The sequence below is a fragment of the Notechis scutatus genome, chromosome 4, assembly GCF_049901735.1.
Source record: "Notechis scutatus isolate UNSWTSFEM ecotype Mainland chromosome 4, rNotScu1.2, whole genome shotgun sequence".
Lineage (NCBI taxonomy): Eukaryota > Metazoa > Chordata > Lepidosauria > Squamata > Elapidae > Notechis > Notechis scutatus.
In genome coordinates, this window is record NC_142012.1 from 112,015,776 (window position 1) to 112,035,258 (window position 19,483).

The window sequence follows — 19,483 nt, forward strand, 5'->3', positions numbered from 1 at the left end:
TGTGGGGTCCTTGGTGCTCTCTGACCTGGTTTGCTTGCTTACAGTCATGTTATTTCTCAACTAGTGAACAGCTAGTGAGCGTGGGGTTTGCATCCTATTTATATACAGTAGTTTGTCCTACCACTATAGGTGGGGGAGTGGTTTTCACCTTAGTAGTTGTTTTTGATTTGTTTGGGCTTGATCGTTTTTCTAGTATTTTCCATCAGGACTATCAGTGGGAAAATTTATGGGTCTCATTTACAGGACTCTTGTGGGTCCAGGAAGGTAGACATTCTTTCTCATGTCCTCAATGTCCTTTTTATAATGCACAAAATTATCCCTACATTTGAGGGTCATACTGATAAACTTTTCTGTATTACTTTTTGAGATAACTCTACACTCACATACCAGGTGTCCAAATACTTTTATAAAGTAATGCAATTGTGCAAAAGTTTTAATTAGATATATTGTTTTATTGTTTTACTGGATTTTTCTCCCCGATCAGTTGTTGTATTGCATACTTTCCTTTTTTATTGTATAGATACATCAAAGATCATAATAAAGAAGTTTGATTTGATTTCTGGTGTTAATTCCTGCTTATCTGGATGTTGGTTACTGAAAAGGATGTGTTCTGGTCTATTTTTCTTTCCTCCTTAGCTTTTTACTTTCACTTTTTAATAGTGGGTAAATGTGGTTTATAATCTATATGTCTATTGATGGCAGATTTGCCTAAATGACAAGCTTCCAAGAATTCCCTAGCATTTTGAACGAAGTTTGGTCTAGGATGCTTACGGATTCTAGCTGAAACTATAGATGGCTCTATCCATAAATCATGAGATTAACTTTTCATCCTGCTTTTTTCTTCATACTCCCGTCAATAAGACACATAAAGATAAACCACATTTACATGCCATTCAAAAGGGACAAGCTACGAAAGAAATAAAAAGACCAGAACACATCCTCTCCAGCAACCAACATTCAGATAAGCAGGTATTAACACCCAAAAAACAGGAAAACAACAGCCAAATCAAGGAACTATCAAGAAGAAAACCATACCCCAACTAACAAAGGCCGGGAGCAGAGTCATCAATACTTATCTGTTTACCTAGTTCAGTAATAAAATATCTGCAAGGAAATACCCAAGCTCAGATAGTATCAAGGACTCCACATGCAAAAAGGTGCTAGTAATATATAGCAATAGAAATAGCATTTGGACTTATTAACTGCTCCATGGTGCTTTATAGCACTTTCTGAGCGGTTTAGAATGTCGCATATCATCCCCAACCATCTGGGTCCTCATCTTACCAACCTCAGAAGAATGGAAGGCTGAGTCAACCTTGAGCTGATCAGGATCAAACTCCTGGCAGTGGGCAGAGCCAGCCTGTAATACTGCATTCTAACATTTGTGCCACCATGGCTCCTATACATGGATTTTATAAATGCATTGTTACTTGCTGAACTATGATGTGGTAGTATATACCTTTGCTGCGAATATTAAATGTAGAAGACAAAATATAGTGAAAAAGAGGGATATATAAAGAAACAAAATTTTGCAGCACAGTTTGTTACACAAAAATTCTTACCAGTAGCACAAGTGACTCTGTAGAGCAAAAAGATACTCATTAAAACTTTCTATAGGTTTTTCTTGAAGAACATAATCAATACGACGGCCTCCATTTAGCAAACCAATTTTTATACTCAAGTCTTCATCCTTTGAAAGTTCTGGACTTTCCACTATCTTTTCTGCTTCATGAGAAAGAAATTGAGTATGAAAAATAAGTTGAATCCTCCTTTTGCCATTCTTTCTATTTCAGTATTAAGCCTTTATATAACAGAGTTAAAAATTTTCTCCTGATACAGCATATATATACACTTCTGCAAATAAATGTTAAGAAGAAAACAAATATCCAATGGGAATGTATTATATTATGCATATTCAGAAACTTTCAGAAAACAAGCCATCCTGTCACACAGTCTTACTGTGCAGGATATCCTAAAACCATCCAGTGATGTGTGCAACAATTGATCTAAAATGGCCTAGTGTGCTTCAGTTCCAGGATAGATGCTTTCAGTTAAATGCTTCTTAAAGAGGCTATGTTTTTCCTGGATTTACGTGGTAACTACTTAGGCTTTGAATATGTTTTACTTAGTCCATAACACAATAGGATTACTCGTTTCACTTTGAAATCCACAGGAATTTAAAACTAACAGCAGGTGATAAGAAGGCAGATAAAGGCACTTCAAAGATAATCTCAAATTATATTTCATTGCAATAACTTCAGATTATTTTTTCACTAAAAGTACTTTAGTTTGAATCACTTAAGAAAAGTAAAAAAATTCAACACAGAATAAAATAAACTTTTTTTGTCTAGAAAGTCAATATTTGATTACCTCAGGCAATTGTGTTTTTATTTAGAAAAGTTGTCCTGTTTATCATGGTGCATACCAATGCATTTACTATGTGCAAAGTAAGGTTTTTACTAGATGTACCAGATAGTCCTCGACTTACAACCACATATGGAACTTGGTTTGCAACCATTTCTACTGTGGTCATTAAGTGCATTACTGTGATTGTAAAATAAATCACACAGTCATTAAGCAAAGGTAGCTTCCCCAATTGACTTTATTTATCAGAAGCAGATTGGGAAGGTCACAATTTGTGTTCATTGACCATAAGATGCTGCAACTGTCATAAATGTGAGTCACTTGCCAAGCACCAAAATTGCAGTCATGTGCTTGCAGACATATTGTGACAGTCATAACTTCAAACATGGGTCATAAGTCACTTTTTCTGAGGCCATAGTAACATAAACTGTCATTAAACAAAGGGTTATAAGTTGAGGACTATTTATAACTATTTTCCTTCTAGGAAAACTTGTAATTTTTATCCCCTTCCAGGATAAAAATGAAAGTTTGCATGTTGGAAAAACTACCCAATGCTTTATCAAGTTTCAGATTATGAGATGCGAGTTCCTAACACAAGACTCTAGACTTCAATCCTGCAGAGAAATAGAGACACATTTCAGTTTTATCACTTTGAGCAGTTACTGAAAATGATATGGTTGTACCAACCAACCTTCTGCCTCATCTTTTTCCTCTTCTGCTTTAATCTGGTGGGCCACTTTCTCCAATTCTGCTTGGAGTTGTGAAGAAGAGGTATGGGCACGTGCAAATTCATTAAGGGTTTGCCAAGCACTTTTCAAAGAGCTGAGAAAGCCTTGTTTCAAGTCTGATCCCATTCGAGAGATAGAATCTTTCAATTCTAATGAAAAAACATAGAAAAAAAATATACATTTGTTCCAACCACTGCAAATTTAAAAAGCAATTACTTTGTTAAATACAAATGTTAGTTACCCAGAAGTAAATACAGAATACAGCTTCAATTAAACAACAAAAACTATTCTGCCATCTTTAGACAATCATTTATTGTAGCTCTGTTCAATCCAAATGCTTATCTGGTTCACTGTCCCGGTTTTAAAAATATTTAAATGTATTAACCTGGTAAATTGATGGATCCTCATGAATCAATTAAGGTTGGAGATAATATGGCTTCATTTCTATCTATCTATCTTCCCCTCAAGCCCCCTTTTGAAGAGCAGAATGCCAGCAGACATGGTCCTCTCCAAGCACTTGTGGGGAGCCATGCGTGGGGGGGCCACCTGAGACTCCCCCTACATTCTATCTATCTTTTATATTAACAATAGAATTGTGGAATCCTTTGGATGCTTTATATGCAAAATAAATTAAATGAGGACTAGATCTGAAGCACTGCATAGCTGTAATTAATCTAAACAGGCTCCTTAAAGAATGGAGTATGACTCTTTAAAATCACATATTTATTTATCAATTGAATTTATGTCGCTGTCCATATCACTTAGCAACCAAAACTCCATACTGAATTATCATTATTAACCAAGGACTACCTGTAGCTGCACTATTCCAAACATATAATTGTAACCATGAGTAGTGACCATTGTTATTTTCTGTGAGTATTGGCCAGGGAAAAATAAATTACCAAAGTGGAGAACACAGCATTTTGGAGGGAAAGTTTTATAAAATATTTTTTTCACACAATGATACTAAAGATTTTATATCTTGATATGTTGTTGCATTCTATTTGCAAGCTTCTTCTATTTGTGCTTTATAAAATACATACATACTGACTTATGTTCAAGTCAGATATTAGAAAATATTTCAATACACTTTATTTACCAAGGTGGAGTCTTTTTCTGCCTTTGTGGTGTGGAATGAGGACTGGTTTCACATCAAAATCAGAAATAATCATAGGTTCTAGCCTGTATGCCACTGGATCAAGCTAAAGAATTAAAAATACAATATAAGTAATTTCGAGTCTAAACACAGAACTGCACAAAAAAAGCTTCACATAAAAAGATTGGACTGGTTTCCCAATAGCAGCCAGAGGTCCAACATAGTTGGGAAGAAAATACATTAAAACGTTTGCAATGCAGTATCTAAAATCAAGTATTATCCTTAATGAAGCTTTTCTATTTCTATTTGTTCACATGTTATTTATTTGTAGATTTAATTTATTTGTAAACACATTATCATGCATGAAATCATTTAATAATTAGTGTATTGATAAGCAAACAATAAAATATCAGGTCTTAAGCATTCAATACTCAGTTATGCTACAGAACAGAACACTCAAATTACAAGAAAAGCACATATACAAGGGATCTAGTGTACAAATAGAATACTGCACAAAGTGAGTAGTACACCTTTTTTCAGTGTTTAAGAAAAGCCTCTGAAATTACTGTAATTAAGACAGTAAATCCTAATGATATATAAGTTGGTAAAGGGAACACAGAAATACATCCTCTATTTATGCTTACAAGACACCTAAAGTTTTGATCTGTAATTTCAGAGAACTAGAAGAGGGAAATAAATAGATCTAGGTCATTTGAAAAACAGAAGGCAGCTCCTTCTTAGCAACAAATAAAGAACAATTACAAAATATTCTCAGATATTAATAGCAATAGCACTTAGACATATACCATTTCAAAGTGCTTTACAGCCCTCTCTAAGAGGTTTACAGAGTCAGCATATTGCCCTCAATGATCTAGGTCCTCATTTTACTGACCGCAGAAGGATGAAAGGCTGAGTCAACCTTGAACCAGTCAGGATTGAACTGCTGGCAGTCGGCAGAATTAGCCTGTGATACTGCATTCTAACCACTGCGCCACCATGGCTCTTTTCATCCCAAACAGAAACTTATTCACCCCCAAATATTTAATAAATCAAAAAGTAGACAATCCAGTGTAGAAATACTTGTAGATCTCGACTTACGACCACAATTGGTATCTGAATTTCTGTTTTAAGCAAGGTGGTTGTTAAGTGAGTCACATCCAATTATACAACCTTTTTTGCGCTGTTGGTTAAGCAAATCACTGCCACTATTAAATGATACAGGCCGTCGTTAAGTACATTCAGTTTTCCCCATTGACCTTTCTTACTGGAAGATGGCTGGCAAGGTCAAATGGTGGTCACATGACCCTAGGACACTGCAACTGTCATAAATACATATCAGTTGCCAAGCACAAAAGTTTTTATCAACTGACTACGGGATGCTATGAAGGTTGTAGTTGTAAAAACCAGTCGTAAGTCATTGTTTTCAGTGCCACTGTAACTCTGAATGGTAACTAAACAAATGGTTGTAAGTCAAGAACTACCCGTGTAAAATTCTAAAAGTTCTCCTGATTTGCATGGCAACTCAGGGTTTCAAATATTCCATTTACTCTCTAGCCCTAAACCAAGAATGTAATCTTTGGTGTCACATTTTCTTTTAAAAATATAAAATATGATAAAAATAGGTCAGAAATTAATTTTCCTAGTTTTCAAAAAGTTACACTTAGAATTTTAAATATGTAAGATACAATATTACTTTCACTAAATGTAATTTAAAACCTGTTCTTCTCACTAACCGGATGATATATGTTAAAAAATCCCTTGCAGGTTGGCAGCCTGTAGCTTTCCTCAATTTTTTCCACTCCTCTTACAGTGAGAAATACACCAATTGGAGAACCCAAAGCAAAGAAAATATTTGGTTCAAAATCAAGAGTGTTGTATATCACGGACACCTAGAAGACATAAAAGTATTTTATTTTTTAAAAAGAAAAGAAATAATAATCTGTTTGTATGTCAGCCACTTCAGTTTCAGCCTATTAACATGTATCCCCAGACTGGACATAACAAAGCTGATTTTGGAAACAGCAAATTACAAAATGCCTTTCAACTGAAAGCATTTTAGGTGAAATTGATGCTCTGTGAGTAGGTTCACAACAAATGTTCTATCATCTGTATTCCAGCTTCTGAGGAATATTTTATGTTTTCACTTTATTCTCTAATACACAATCCCTTATCTGCAACTGTACAGACTATGCAGAAAAGACTGTAGTCCAAAAGGGCACAATTATACCAGTTGGAAACAAAATGTATTTATTTACTATATATATATATATGTATTGTACCTGGCCTGTCCCCATGTCAAAAAATTCATAGTCTACATGTGCGGATGAAATGGATGCTCCAAATGGGCGCTTTCGTTTGGATGCCTCTTGAGGAATGGCAGGTTCTGAAGATGCAGTAGCTGAAGAAAACTTAACTGTCTGAGCAACTTCTTCCATTGCAGCCTTTTTCTCTAGCAATGCCTTTTTTTGTTCCTATTGAAAAAAAGATTTTTAAAAACGGAAGTATCAAAGAATTACTCTTAAATAAGTATATGCATTTATATTTGTACACACACACACAGGCACACACTAACTTCGTTAGAGGTTCAATTATCTTTTCTTCAGGATCGTCTGGAACTGCTCAAAATATCATGCAGAATTCTTTTATTTTTTTCTTTCAATTCCAGGAAAGCCAAATTGTCTACATCCTTTTTCATCTGTTTATTATTTCTGTTTTACTTGCTTAAATTTTCACTTTAAAATTTCACTTAATTTCTCTCCTACGATGCACCTATAGAATCTTCAATTTTTTTCCTATTTATTCAAACATTTTCTATAATATTTCTGGCTAATTTTTTTCTATCAGTTGATCTAATTACCTCATTTTTCTTTGCAGCTTTTCTGATGGATTATTCATAATCCAAACATAAGTCAATTACAAAGACGAAGATAAATAGCAGGCTGCTCTTCCCCCCCCACTGTCATTCTCTCTATAGCTTTAGGGGTTTAAATCCCTGCAGTTTTCTTGATAAGATGTTTCATAGCTTTCCACTTAACCATTACCCCAAATTGTCTCTCAGGGTTTCAAACACAAAAATTCTAACTAGGAGCTGAATGTTAAATATTTGTTCATAGTACTTTACAAAAGGTGTTTCTTCCATATAGAAGGTCAGTAAAATATGTTATCACCCTGCCTATTTCTGTGATGAAATGTTAATATTCAAACAGAGACAAAAGGAGAGTCAATGAGATTGTTTCCCAAAACAAAACTTCCATTCCTACCTGTTTGGCTGCTCTGTCTTTGACAAAGTTTGCTATCTTCTTCCGAGGCCCAAGAGGTATTCCCATTTCCTTCAGGTCATCAATTGTACACAGCAGCTTTCAAAATAAAATGAGGGAAATCAAATTTTGTATTCTTCCTTTAAAAAAATAAAAATACAAAATACATTTCCCTATAGCTGGTTAGTTAACAAAAAAGTATAAACATTTTAGTAGTACAGGTTGTCCTTTATTTACAACAGTTCATTCAGTCACCATTCGAATTTACAACAGCACTGAAAAAAGTTATGACAGTTTTTCACACCTATGACTATTACAGCATCCCCTTGGTCACACAATCAAAATTCAGATGCTTGGCAACTGACTTGTCTTTATGATGGTTGCAGTGGCCTGGAGTCATCTGATCTCCTTTTGCAACCTTCTGACAAGCAAAGTCAATGGCAAAGCCAGATTCACTTAACAACTATGTTACTAACTTAATAATTCCAGTGATTGACTTAACAATTGTGGCAGGAAGGGTTGCAAAATGATGCAAAATGTACTTAACAAATGTCTCACTTAACAACAGAAATGTTGGGCTCAATTTTAATCGTTAGTCAAGGACTCACATATGCATTGGTGACAATTACCATGAATCCTGGGAGGCAAGTTAAGAACCTCCAGTATAATCAAGTCTGTGTAATTGAAAGAACAGCTATTTCCCCACAGCTATCCTTACTTGTAGATTGAAAGCAGTAGGACCCAGAGTTTATAAAATAGATCAAAATACATGCTAAAAACCAATACTGTAAACCTAATCTATTAATCCCCGAATGTCCTCACAGAGAAATCCTAAGTAAAGTAAGTTATTGTGATCAATAAATCATACTCATCCAGCTTACCACTGTGATAGCAATGTAGCTGCAGCACCATTATCTTGTGTTTTTATTTTAGTTTTTAATTCATTAGAATTTATCTCTGGAAATTAAGCTTTTATTTTTCTACATCCTCTCAACTCTGAAGGAACAGGTTACTATTTTGAAAAGCCTCGATGATTCAAAACAAGCTCTTTCCAATCTCAAGAGTTTAATTTGGATAATTTAACTCCAGGAGTGACAGCGACAAAGGCATAGGCAATTCATTTCTTAGCTTCAACTTGCCAGGATACTGGCTTCTAACCTACCAGTAAATATCTTAGGCCAATTGCAGTTCAACTTTCTCAAATTCCTAGTTGCTGATCATGAAACTTCAACAAATATATTGAAAGGATCTACTTGCCCCTCAATTCTCACCAAAGGTAAAAGCTACAAATTCTGTTGACCTAAACAATACTAATTCCAATGACTCCTTTATACACCAAAAAATGTACTCCAAGTTTCCTAATTCAAGCATATAGTCTCCTGGGATCAGTTTAACTTCATACATTGGCTTGTCCGTCAGTCAAAGAGCTATGGCCTTCACTAGATAAATACCAATGCCAACTCCAGCAAAATGACATCTGGCAACATATAATGCTATATGGTTGCTCTCATGGAGTATTGTTGATTGAATGCTAAATATGAGGATCCTGCTTTCATTGGTGTATTGAGGCAATATGAAATCCTTTTTCACAGGAAGCCAACCTCACCCACTTGCCCCCAAAAAAAAACCATTTGGAATTGTAAAACTAAAAAATTATGCAGCGGTTTCCTGTTATAATAATAAATACTCTGAAGCATGGTGATTTGTATGTATTTGTATATATTTTGTACAAGTGTTTCTTCTGTCTTTTTTATTCACTAAAACTGGCTACTGAACTGAAAAGTGCTCATGTTAATTTGTCATTAATTAACATGACAACTTCCATGCAAACACTAAAATAATACTTATTCTTCTCAAGGATTTATCATTTTTGTGCTATCTTAAAATTATTTTAGAGGGTGCAAATATTTCAGGCATTGAATGATCAAGAGGAAGTGGGGATGGTCTCTTGTTCACTAACATTATATTACTGCATGCTTATAAATTCCTCTGGATAACAGTGATTCATGGCTCAACAGATACTTCAGGATGTGCATAAAATGGGAATGGTATTGTTTTGAATTCAAACAAGCCATGTTATTTTTTAATTTTTACTATACCAGAGATTCCATGTCAATCTTCTCCTTTTCAAAAGTACTGATATACTCTGACAAACTAAGCATTTCCAAAGTTTTTTGCAAGGTTGGAATATCATCCTCATCATCCTGATCCCCATGTTCATCATTTAAATGAGACAGTAGGCAACCAGCAGAATTAGAATTCAATGATCCCTTGAAAGAAAAACAAAATCTGCATTAGGTTATAAAATTTAAAACCAAACCAAAGTCAAAATAGATCAGTTTCACTAATGAATATGGATAGCTCAAAAATAAATCTCATAGAGTGAGTTTATGTATGTTTGGTGCTCACTTCAATCCACCATGTCACAAAGAGAAGCCCAACCTGGATTACAGAACATCTAGCTTGTATCTAAAAAACATTGGGATTAAACACTAATTAAAGTTAACTCTCAAAGGCATTATAGGATCATAAAAACTCATACAGAAAAAATATATTCTGCAATAGCGACAATACAACTATTTATGACAGAATTCCTTTTAACAATAAAAGCTAAGATTTTAAATGAAAATATGGGCAGGAGATCTTTTAAAAATCTGGTTAATTAGCATACACCATGTATGCATATGCTGGCATATAGAAAATGTTTTTCCTTGATTAATGCAGTGTAACCATCCTTATGAACTGATCATTTATGAGAGAAAGCTTATCCTATTTGTTAAAAAAACAAAATCACATATACTTGAAAGAAGACATTCAGTAAATAATGATAGCAGTACTGTGTAATGTAGATTACATATTTGTAATATTCTGAATCATTTGTGATTCATTAGTGATCATTTGAAGATTTTTTTTTAGCAATCACACAAATATTAAAGAAAATTGTTTGGTAATACAAATACCTGCTGGTCTTCTGTCACATCTTTCACAGCACCATTGGAAGCAACAGGAGTAGAATTAACTCCAGATGTCCAATCCTTCTGATTGGATAGTATGTCAAATAGAACCAAGGATCCTAGGAGATATGAATTGTTAGAAATAGAATTTTGAGATACCTAAACAGTCTGGGCTTAAACAGTAATTACACATTGACCTCTTAGGTATGTTTCCCAACCTTCCCTTTGCCTAACAAAATAGATATTCACAATGTCAGAATACTTGAGATGTTTCTAGGACAAAAATCTGACTACAACTTTAAGAACTAAAACCCCCGTTTAGACAACAGTTCTCAAAAGTTATGCAATAAAAATTATTATATTGAACTAATCATCATATTAAGACAATGTATTACCTAAACTGTGTCCAGCAACAGAGATTCCTCCTTTAAAGTCAGGGTTTCTGCTCATGAATAGTGCATAAAGATGGTTCATCTCTACTGTTACTTTCTCCACAACTGTTTGGCAGTAAGTGGGACTATTATAAAACAGGATATCAAGTAGAGTCTCATTGGTGAAGTGGCGGAGACGTCCAATAGTTGGCAATGTTATTTTTTTAATATTCCTTGAAACACACAATTGCACAGGTTATTACAAAGTGATTTCAAATAAACTTTGCTAAAACTAAGAAACTTGAGAGTAAAAATTGCCAAAGTAATTTTCACAAATATTTTTCAAGTCTATAAAGCAACCATGGTCACTATGATATTATTTTCTTGCAGCTTCTCCACTCCATTGTAACAGCCATGCCCCAATTTAACAGACCATTTAGGGAAAAGAAGTCTGTTAGTCATGATCCTCTGTTAAATTGAAAGCTACACCATTGTAGAGATTAACTTTGATGATAGCATCACTTAAATTGTCACAAATTTAGTCTGTTGTATCAAGGTTCAATAAACTGAGGTTTCACTTTGTGTGAACCTAATTAATGATGATATATTCAACAACCCATAGTTAGGCAAACTATGAATGTAGTATGCGATGCATCTGTTTGGTCTAGAGGCTAAGGCTCCAAGCTAGAAACTGGGATACTGTGAATTCTAGTCTGCTTTAGGCAAGAAAGCCAGCTGGGTGACTTTGGACCAGTCACTCTCTCAACCTAATCCACCTTTACAGGGTTGTAGTTATGAGAAAAATAGGACAAAGGAGTATTATTTCATCTTCATTTATTTATAAAAGTAATAAAGGTGGAGAATGAATGGATGGATGAATGGATGGATGGATGGATGGATGAATGAATGAATGAAGCTAATCAACATATCAGACAGGGACAGATCTGTTCCCATATACCATAAACAGATTAAAAATCCTGCAATTTACAACATGGGTCATACGTTAAACATAGTGATATGAAGTATGCCACAGTATATCACTTTGTCATACCACAATTTGCACTTCCATGATCTCAGATAAATTATTTAAAAACACTTAACTGGTACAATAGTAATTTAGCTCCACTATCCTAGAAAGACTGGTTCAAATATTCAAGGAATCACACTGGTTGCATCCAAATGTTACAATTAGCAAATATTTAGTATGGCAAGAACAAGAGTTATTAAATCTATTTTCTATTTTCCCCATCCTTGTACAAGCTCTAAGTGTGATCAGCCTTAAACACGATTGGATCAAGCTGATTTCAAAACTATGGTATTACTTTGGCCTATTTCAGACAAATCAGTTATAGTACAATAAAATGCAATTATGAAAAATGGAATAAATGATATGGAAAAATCACTTTTTATTCTAATGAAAAAGTATATATATTCTCAGTATATGATAACTTATTCACGGGTAACAACATTTAATAATTCTAAACTAAAAAGTCACCAAAATTAAACACTTAAAGTCACAACTAATTAACTTTGAGTAATCAATGATCAAAGAACAATTCCATTTGTTAAAATGATTGGACAAGAGTGACCTACCTATCCACCCCTGTTGCATCTCCATGCAAAGCATTGTGCCAATGAACTGGCAGGAATTCGACTCTACTCACTTTATGTTCTTCTATCGATTTCCTAAAATGTGTTTGCAGCAATTTCAGGGATACTGTCCGAAAGTCATCAACTTTTTAAAAAGGGAGAAAAGTAATAAGGGTGTCATACGATTAATATTACCTGAAGAAGTTTATAGTAATTGTGTGGATACTGATTCTAACAGAATTTCTAACTTCTGAAAATAAATATTTTCTAGCCCAAACTCTGCAGGTGGACTTGTAAAAGCATAGCTAAAATTTTGTATATACTCCAAATATTTTGATTTTTAAAACCCCAGCAAGTTCTAGAGCAGGGGTGTCAAACTCACGATGTCACGGCGGCGTCATATGACATATCGGGACTTTTTCCCCCTTAGCTAAACTGGACAAGGGCAAGGCCAGCACATGACGCATCCGGCACATGACGCATCTGGCCCATGGGCCGGGAGTTTGACAGCCCTGTCACCTTCCAAGCCATTAGAAAATATGTATGTTGTTGATTTGGATAAAGCATCAGAAGCAATTTACCACTTTTCATCTCTCCTAATGGGAAAATTTGACTTCTAAATATTATCAATAATAAGTTTATAATTCTGTTTTCTTTCACTAATAGCTTTTAAAACTAATATATCATTTATTTGAATACCTTTTAAGAGAATTATATCTTTGGAGCCGTTTATTCATTCCATTATCTTCTTAACCACATGGAAATTAAATTTGTATGTTTATATTTCTGATGCAACAACCGTTGTGATTTGAAATCCAATTTAAAGACGAGCCTAAATGCTTTAATGTATTAGATTAAATGATGTTACAAACAACTCTAAATAAAGGTCTAAGAACCACTACATAGTAAGGTACTTGCTGAAAAAAGGAACAAGGAAGTATGCTTCATATGCATTCCTGTATCCATACTCAAATAATCCTACCGCATTCAACAATGCTTCTGAAGCGTAGATCGCAGACTGGGCCAATTCCATGGACCATAAATACCAAATGATCAATTTGAGACATTTCACCTATAAAAATAAAAATAAATACCATCAGTTACATTCATAAATACTACAAGACATACTTTCCAATTTAAATATTTCTATATATTTGCAATGTTTTGCTATTCAACTTTGAAGGCATCCCTTAACTTGTGATCTCAAAATGAAGCAATAGCCTCTCAGGAATCTCGAGGTAAATACCACATATCCAGAGGAAATGTATTTCCATCTATTCCGGAAAGGAGCCTTACTCATTACCAGTATCTATACAGTCAACATTCAGAAGCTTGCTGCGAGTCAATATATTCTTCAGTCAAAACATATTTATCATCCCGACATGTGAGGAGAAAGTAAGAGACTGTAAGAGAACATTTTGTATGAAATCCTGTACAATTTACCATCTGGAATATCCTCATGATCGTCATCAATTCCACGTTTAACTACTCTTGGCCTGGTCTGATCATCTTGTGTGGTGCCCCATTCATCTGGTATTGAAGAAGGCTGGAACTGAACTATAACCTGGGATAAAATCAGTGTATCACATTTATACCCAATTTAACATATTGTGATATTATGCAATAACATATATGCTATAGCTTAGGTGGATTAAATAGGTGGGTACTACAGATTCTTTTGCCAAGAAAAAATGGCATAAGATTGTGTAGCATATACTAGACAAAAATTATGTTTATATTTATTTCAATTTCCAAACTAATTTAAACATTCTTAACATCTGAAATAATGATTTGTGACAGCACATTATTCAAAGTTAAACTGCACTGTTGGAAAGAAATATCCAACATGCCTCCTAATATAAGATTATGTTTGACATGCTGCAAATTCATTGGTGATGTCTGTTTTGCTCCCTGAATTCTGATATCTAAACCTAACCCTGGGTAGATTTAGCCCAGGGGTGGGCAAACTTTTTGACTCAGGGGCCTCATTGACTTTTAAAATTTGACAGACGGGCCGGGTCAGCACAAGATTTTTTGGGAATCGCCCCCTTCCCCCCTTCTTCTCCTCCTTCCCCTCCCTCGGAGGCCCCCTGAGTCAGGAGTTGCTACCGCCGGCGCAGCTCCGTGCGGCTCCAGTCCCGCGTTGCCTCGGGAAGGAAAGGCAAAAAGGAAGAGCAGCGACGGCACTTTGCAACGGCAGCAGCGGCACCGGAGGCTCAGGCTCAGTGGCTCCTGGTTTTGCCTTTCCCTTCCCAAGGCAACGCGGGATTGGAGCCGTGCGGAGCTGTGCTGGTGGTAGCAACTCCTGACAGCCCCAGCCGGACACCTGAGCAGAGCCCGGGCGGAACTGCCTGTTTCTGCTGCGGGCGCTGCTGCGGGCGTCTGGCTGCCCAAGTAAAGAACCGCACCAGCTCAGGGCAACTGTGAGGAGCAAGAGGGAAGCCAAGGTGGTCATTTCATAGCAGTCAACTTCGCTCTCTTTTGCTCCAGTTAGGTGCTCCCGGCATGCACAAGGAGCATGAAGGGAGAGGCAAACACCGCACGGATGCGTTTTAAAAGTCAGAGAACTTTGCCCAAGACTTCTCATGTATTCAGGGGCTACACCTCTCCCAACGATAAGTTGGTGGCGATCTAACAAAACGTCTTCAAGCTCTTAAAGATTGACTTTAAGAGCGCCCCATGGAAGAAGCCAAGAACAAGAACAAAAGTAGAGGGCGGGGGCAACAAGGGCATGTGATGGGTCCCTCCACGGTCCCCTCCCAGGTGACAGCCAGGGCTTTGGCACCTACTTTTTCCTGAGAGGTGTGGTGTCTGCCTCCCTTCATACTCCTTGTGGAGGGACACACATGCCCCGTCACCCTGCTGCCACTACGTTTGCTCGGCTTCTTCCATGGGGGCACTCTTAAAGTCGACCTTTAAGTGGTCCCGGAACATCCGCCCACCTGCCCGGCACCCGCCCTCCCGGAGCACACTTTCTTCCTTCTCCTGGAGAATGTGCCTCTTCCAGCCCGGCTGGCCTAGGCCAGCCAGCAGGTGACCACATGTCCTGGGGCTTGTCACGAGATGCCTGCAGCATGCTCTGTTCTATGTGTCAGGCCCAGCAAGTCCGAGCAGCCGGCGCATAGAACAGGGTGGTGCCGGACCATTGGAGAAGCGGAGCAAAGCTGGAGATGAGTAGCTGCCTCTTTCGGCGCAGAAAGCTTCCCCAACCAGCCGGCTGGTCTCCTCCTTCTCTGCCTGTTTGTTCTGTATGGCCGAGGAGGAGGAGACCAGCCGAGCGCTGCCAGGCAGGGGCCACGCGGCATGGGCAACACGCCACAGCCCGGCCCTGGCGAGGAAAGCAGTGGGTGTTCCCTGGGCGGCGACCTCGGCCCCGCCACCAGGGAAGCGGCTGACTAGCTCCGTGTTGTGTGTGCGATTTTTGGCGCACGGCCTCTTTTGCTGGCCCGATTTTTTTTCAGAGGGGAATATTTTTTTTTCAGAGGCGGGCCGTATTAAAATGACCAACGGGCCGGATGTGGCCCGTGGGCCGTAGTTTGCCCACCCCTGATTTAGCCCCTCAATGGGACTTTCCCTTGTATTTTACCGGGAAAAGTAGATAATGTTGGCTCAAAAAGTCAGCACGATGCTAAGCATACCAACAAATTACAAATCCACTGGAGATGTCTATTTTGCAGTTCAAATTAACAGATAACAGATAATCAGAGTTGGAAGGGACCTTATAGATCATCTAGTCCAACCCCCCGCCCAAGCGGAAGACCCTACACCATTTTTCACAAATGGCAGTCCAATCTCTTCTTGAAGATCTCAAGTGATGGTGCTCCCACAACTTCTGAGGGAAGCTGTTCCATTGATTGTTCTCACTTTCATGGAAACCTAACTGTAACCCTAAGTGTATTTGCCTACCAATGGGGTTTTCCCATTTATTTTACCAGGAAACACAGATAAGACGGGCTGGAAAAGTCAGCTCCCTCCCTAGCATATCAAAGCACTACAAATACGTTAGCAATATCATTTTGCTATCTGAATTTGTAGAAACCTAATCAGAGCTGAAGAAGCTTCTTGGACGAGAAGCTAAATGTTTTCAAAGAAAAACCAGAAAGTTCAGTTGCCTCTTGAAAAAAAACAAAACACCTTTGGGACAACCATGACCTGGATGACTGAGAATCTCCATAGACATAATCCTTAGTCTATTTATCCCACATGGTGATTTTCCCATGTATTTTATCAGGAAATGTAGATAAGACGGCTGCTAAGATAGATCAGCTATCCCTTAAAGTAGGGTGATCAAACAGATATGATTAACTGCTCTTTAAAAAGCAAAATAGTACAATTTTAGGCCCCAAATCATTAAAAATTAGTGGAATTTTAGCAGCATGCTTTCCAACCACTTCAAACTAATTGGGTATTGGATTTTTTTCTCCAATGTTGGTACTTTTCAATGTTTTAAGAATGGAAATTGTAATAGGAGGCATCTGGCAGTCAAACCATTCCAATTCTTTTCCTTAAACCTCCAGAATCTACCCTTAAAACTACCCCAAACCACCAGAAGACATTTCAACCTCCTCCTTTTGCCCAAACAGACTGCTGTATCCAATTATGATCATCCTCCAAAGTGATAATACTAATACATTACTGATGCCTCCAGAGTATCTAATTAAGCAACATTCTCCTTACCTTAGGATTATGCATAACGAAAGTTTCTCCACCTGGAAATTCTAATCGCCGATGCCACTGATTTGTAGTAACAGCTTTCTTATACTCGGCCTACAACAAACATCAATGATATATCTTGAATATCAAGAAACCACATCAAAGGACTATGTGACAAGAAGATAATTTATTTATATTACATTAAACCTTAAATTGTTCCCACAACTTGTTAACATATTACAAAGTTTAATGTAATATGCGTTTCCTACCAACTAATTGAATTTCTAAAGGCAGTCACCATTTAAATATAATGAAAACTATGAAGACAAATGTTTTCCCATAGTGTTTCATGTCTCAGATACTCTGAATGGCACTTTCCCCTTGATTTGAAGCCACAATGAAAATCAGATACCAACAATATGAACTTTTATTTTCAGCTAATGCAATATGGAGTGCTCTAGTTTCAAAACATATTGGTTGTATGATGAAATAATCTAGATTGAATATTAAGAATAACTGAACTTAATCTAGTATAATTTATTTTGGCAACTGAATAAAAATGATTACAGTTAGTTTACCCAACCATTCATGTGGCAGTTTAATACCAGGTTGTGCCATATATAATCTATTCAGTATAAAGTAATTTTGCATTTAAAAAATAGAAACCCAATTTTCAATAATTTCTACTAAAATGTTGTTTTAAAATTAATATTACAGAAACATTTTTATAAGGTTAACTCAAAGGGCACAAAATAATAAAATGATTTTTAAAATAGATTCATTTGGAAAAGCTTGCTGCCCTATGTGCTTCACACAAAAGAAACTGATGATAATATGGATATGATAGCACATCATTATTTTATTATTCAGAATAAATTTTATTTTTGAATTTGGAATTTTTTAAAAAGCTACAGCTTACATTGTTGCCTTCCTTTTTTAAAAATACTCACCTCTAGTTTTTCACTGAAATCCTCCGTATAAGGAATAAATCTGCTGTCCTTATCTCCCTTATAAAACCAAGTACATCGTCTTACTTCAGACTGTTGTTCTTCCCAATATACAGCTTTCTTCACACGGTCATACAGATAAACATCATAACGTCCTCCATCAGTACTCAAGACTACACTCTCTGGATCAGGTTGCACTAAAGATTAAGAAGAAAGTTTTTATTAACCTTTCTCCCTTTCTCATCTAACCTGTGAATAATGGAAATGAGAAAGCTTCAAGTTTTACACTCAACAGTGATATTTTGTTTCTGAACTAAAACTTCTATTGGAAAATGAGAGCAAATTGGAAAGTTTTCTAGATTCACTGTTGAATCTCTTTCATTGTTCTGCTTTGCTCATTGGTGATGTCAGAATCAGACAATATGCAAAATCCACAAGCACGATAGAAAAGTTCAGTAGATACTATAGAACAAGAAACAGAAGAAATAATCTGAAATCCTCTTTGAGTAATGAAGTATTCAATATCTAATCTAATAATGCTCCTCATTACTCAAACATATGACTTTATGGAACTTTCTGTAGTAAACTTGCTGAAAGGAAGAGGGGAGAACAAGTGAACAAAAATCTCTCTTATAGAACTGGCCACTTAACCTTGATTACTTCATGAATAACTGTCATCAAGATCATTAAATGTTTATATAAATCAAATACTATACTATGACAGGTAAAAATGTATATATTATACCTATATTTAACAAGTTGGTGTTTTCTGATTACTCTTTGAGCTATAACATCTGTGAGGAATGCTCAGTTTTATTGCTATATATTTAAAAATAAAAATCCAATAAAACTTGGGGGGGAGACCTCATCATTTCCAGGACAATTCTCAAAAAATATCAGGAAAAACAAGACAGCACATAGTGTTTCTGAAGAAACATTGCTTGTCTCTAAACAAGGATCTCTCAGGTCTCATATTTTCACTGAAAAAAGCCTTTAAATATATGCAAATAATATCTCACTGTAAAAAAGATTGGCATATTAAATATTATGCTTATCTATTCTCTTCATGTCCAAAAGCACAAATTACACAAAGGACATCCTTAAATCTTACCAGAATTATAAACCTTCTCTAGAGTTGTAGAATCTAGATCACTGAACGGCATCCATAGCTCCTTGTTTTCCACTTCCTTACAGTAAAACCAATGTGGCTGAACTGATTCATATTGGTTTTGTAATAAGACAGGTGGTGCCTTCACAAGTGGTCCTGGTGTCATTGATGTCTGAGGTGATAGGGCTGACTAGAATGAAAAAAAAGGAGAGGGGAGAAGTTTCTTTAATGTTTCAAAGTTTTACTTGATGTTTAGATACAATCTTAATTATGTACAATTAATTCCATTCTGAATTACAAGAATACATTATTCTTATAGATTTTAGATTAGCATAGCAAGCTAATTACCAAAGCAATATAGGGAGTTGTGTCTTAATTTTGCATATCTGATTGCCAATTATTTTAAGTCTTGATC

At 36.2% G+C, this 19,483-nt stretch overlaps 1 protein-coding gene across 3 annotated transcripts in view; it reads right to left on the bottom strand.

The window, feature by feature from the left end:
- Positions 1-19,483, bottom strand: part of SEC23IP (SEC23 interacting protein) — a 31,936-nt gene that overhangs the window by 9,709 nt on the left and 2,744 nt on the right. The window contains exons 3-17 of one of the 3 annotated variants that reach the window (XM_026669723.2): positions 19,072-19,258; positions 17,964-18,157; positions 17,038-17,127; positions 13,804-13,924; positions 13,343-13,432; positions 12,364-12,505; positions 10,795-11,003; positions 10,406-10,518; positions 9,545-9,715; positions 7,449-7,544; positions 6,468-6,659; positions 5,922-6,077; positions 4,192-4,294; positions 3,056-3,241; positions 1,563-1,722 (exon numbers count right to left, since the gene is read on the bottom strand). In XM_026669723.2, the coding sequence (XP_026525508.2) occupies positions 1,563-1,722; positions 3,056-3,241; positions 4,192-4,294; positions 5,922-6,077; positions 6,468-6,659; positions 7,449-7,544; positions 9,545-9,715; positions 10,406-10,518; positions 10,795-11,003; positions 12,364-12,505; positions 13,343-13,432; positions 13,804-13,924; positions 17,038-17,127; positions 17,964-18,157; positions 19,072-19,258 (2,210 nt within the window). Of the gene's footprint in view, positions 1-1,562; positions 1,726-3,055; positions 3,242-4,191; positions 4,295-5,921; positions 6,078-6,467; positions 6,660-7,436; positions 7,545-9,544; positions 9,716-10,405; positions 10,519-10,794; positions 11,004-12,363; positions 12,506-13,342; positions 13,433-13,803; positions 13,925-17,037; positions 17,128-17,963; positions 18,158-19,071; positions 19,259-19,483 lie in introns of all 3 variants that reach the window. The other 2 variants (XM_026669715.2, XM_087964438.1) reach the window with 2 other exon arrangements.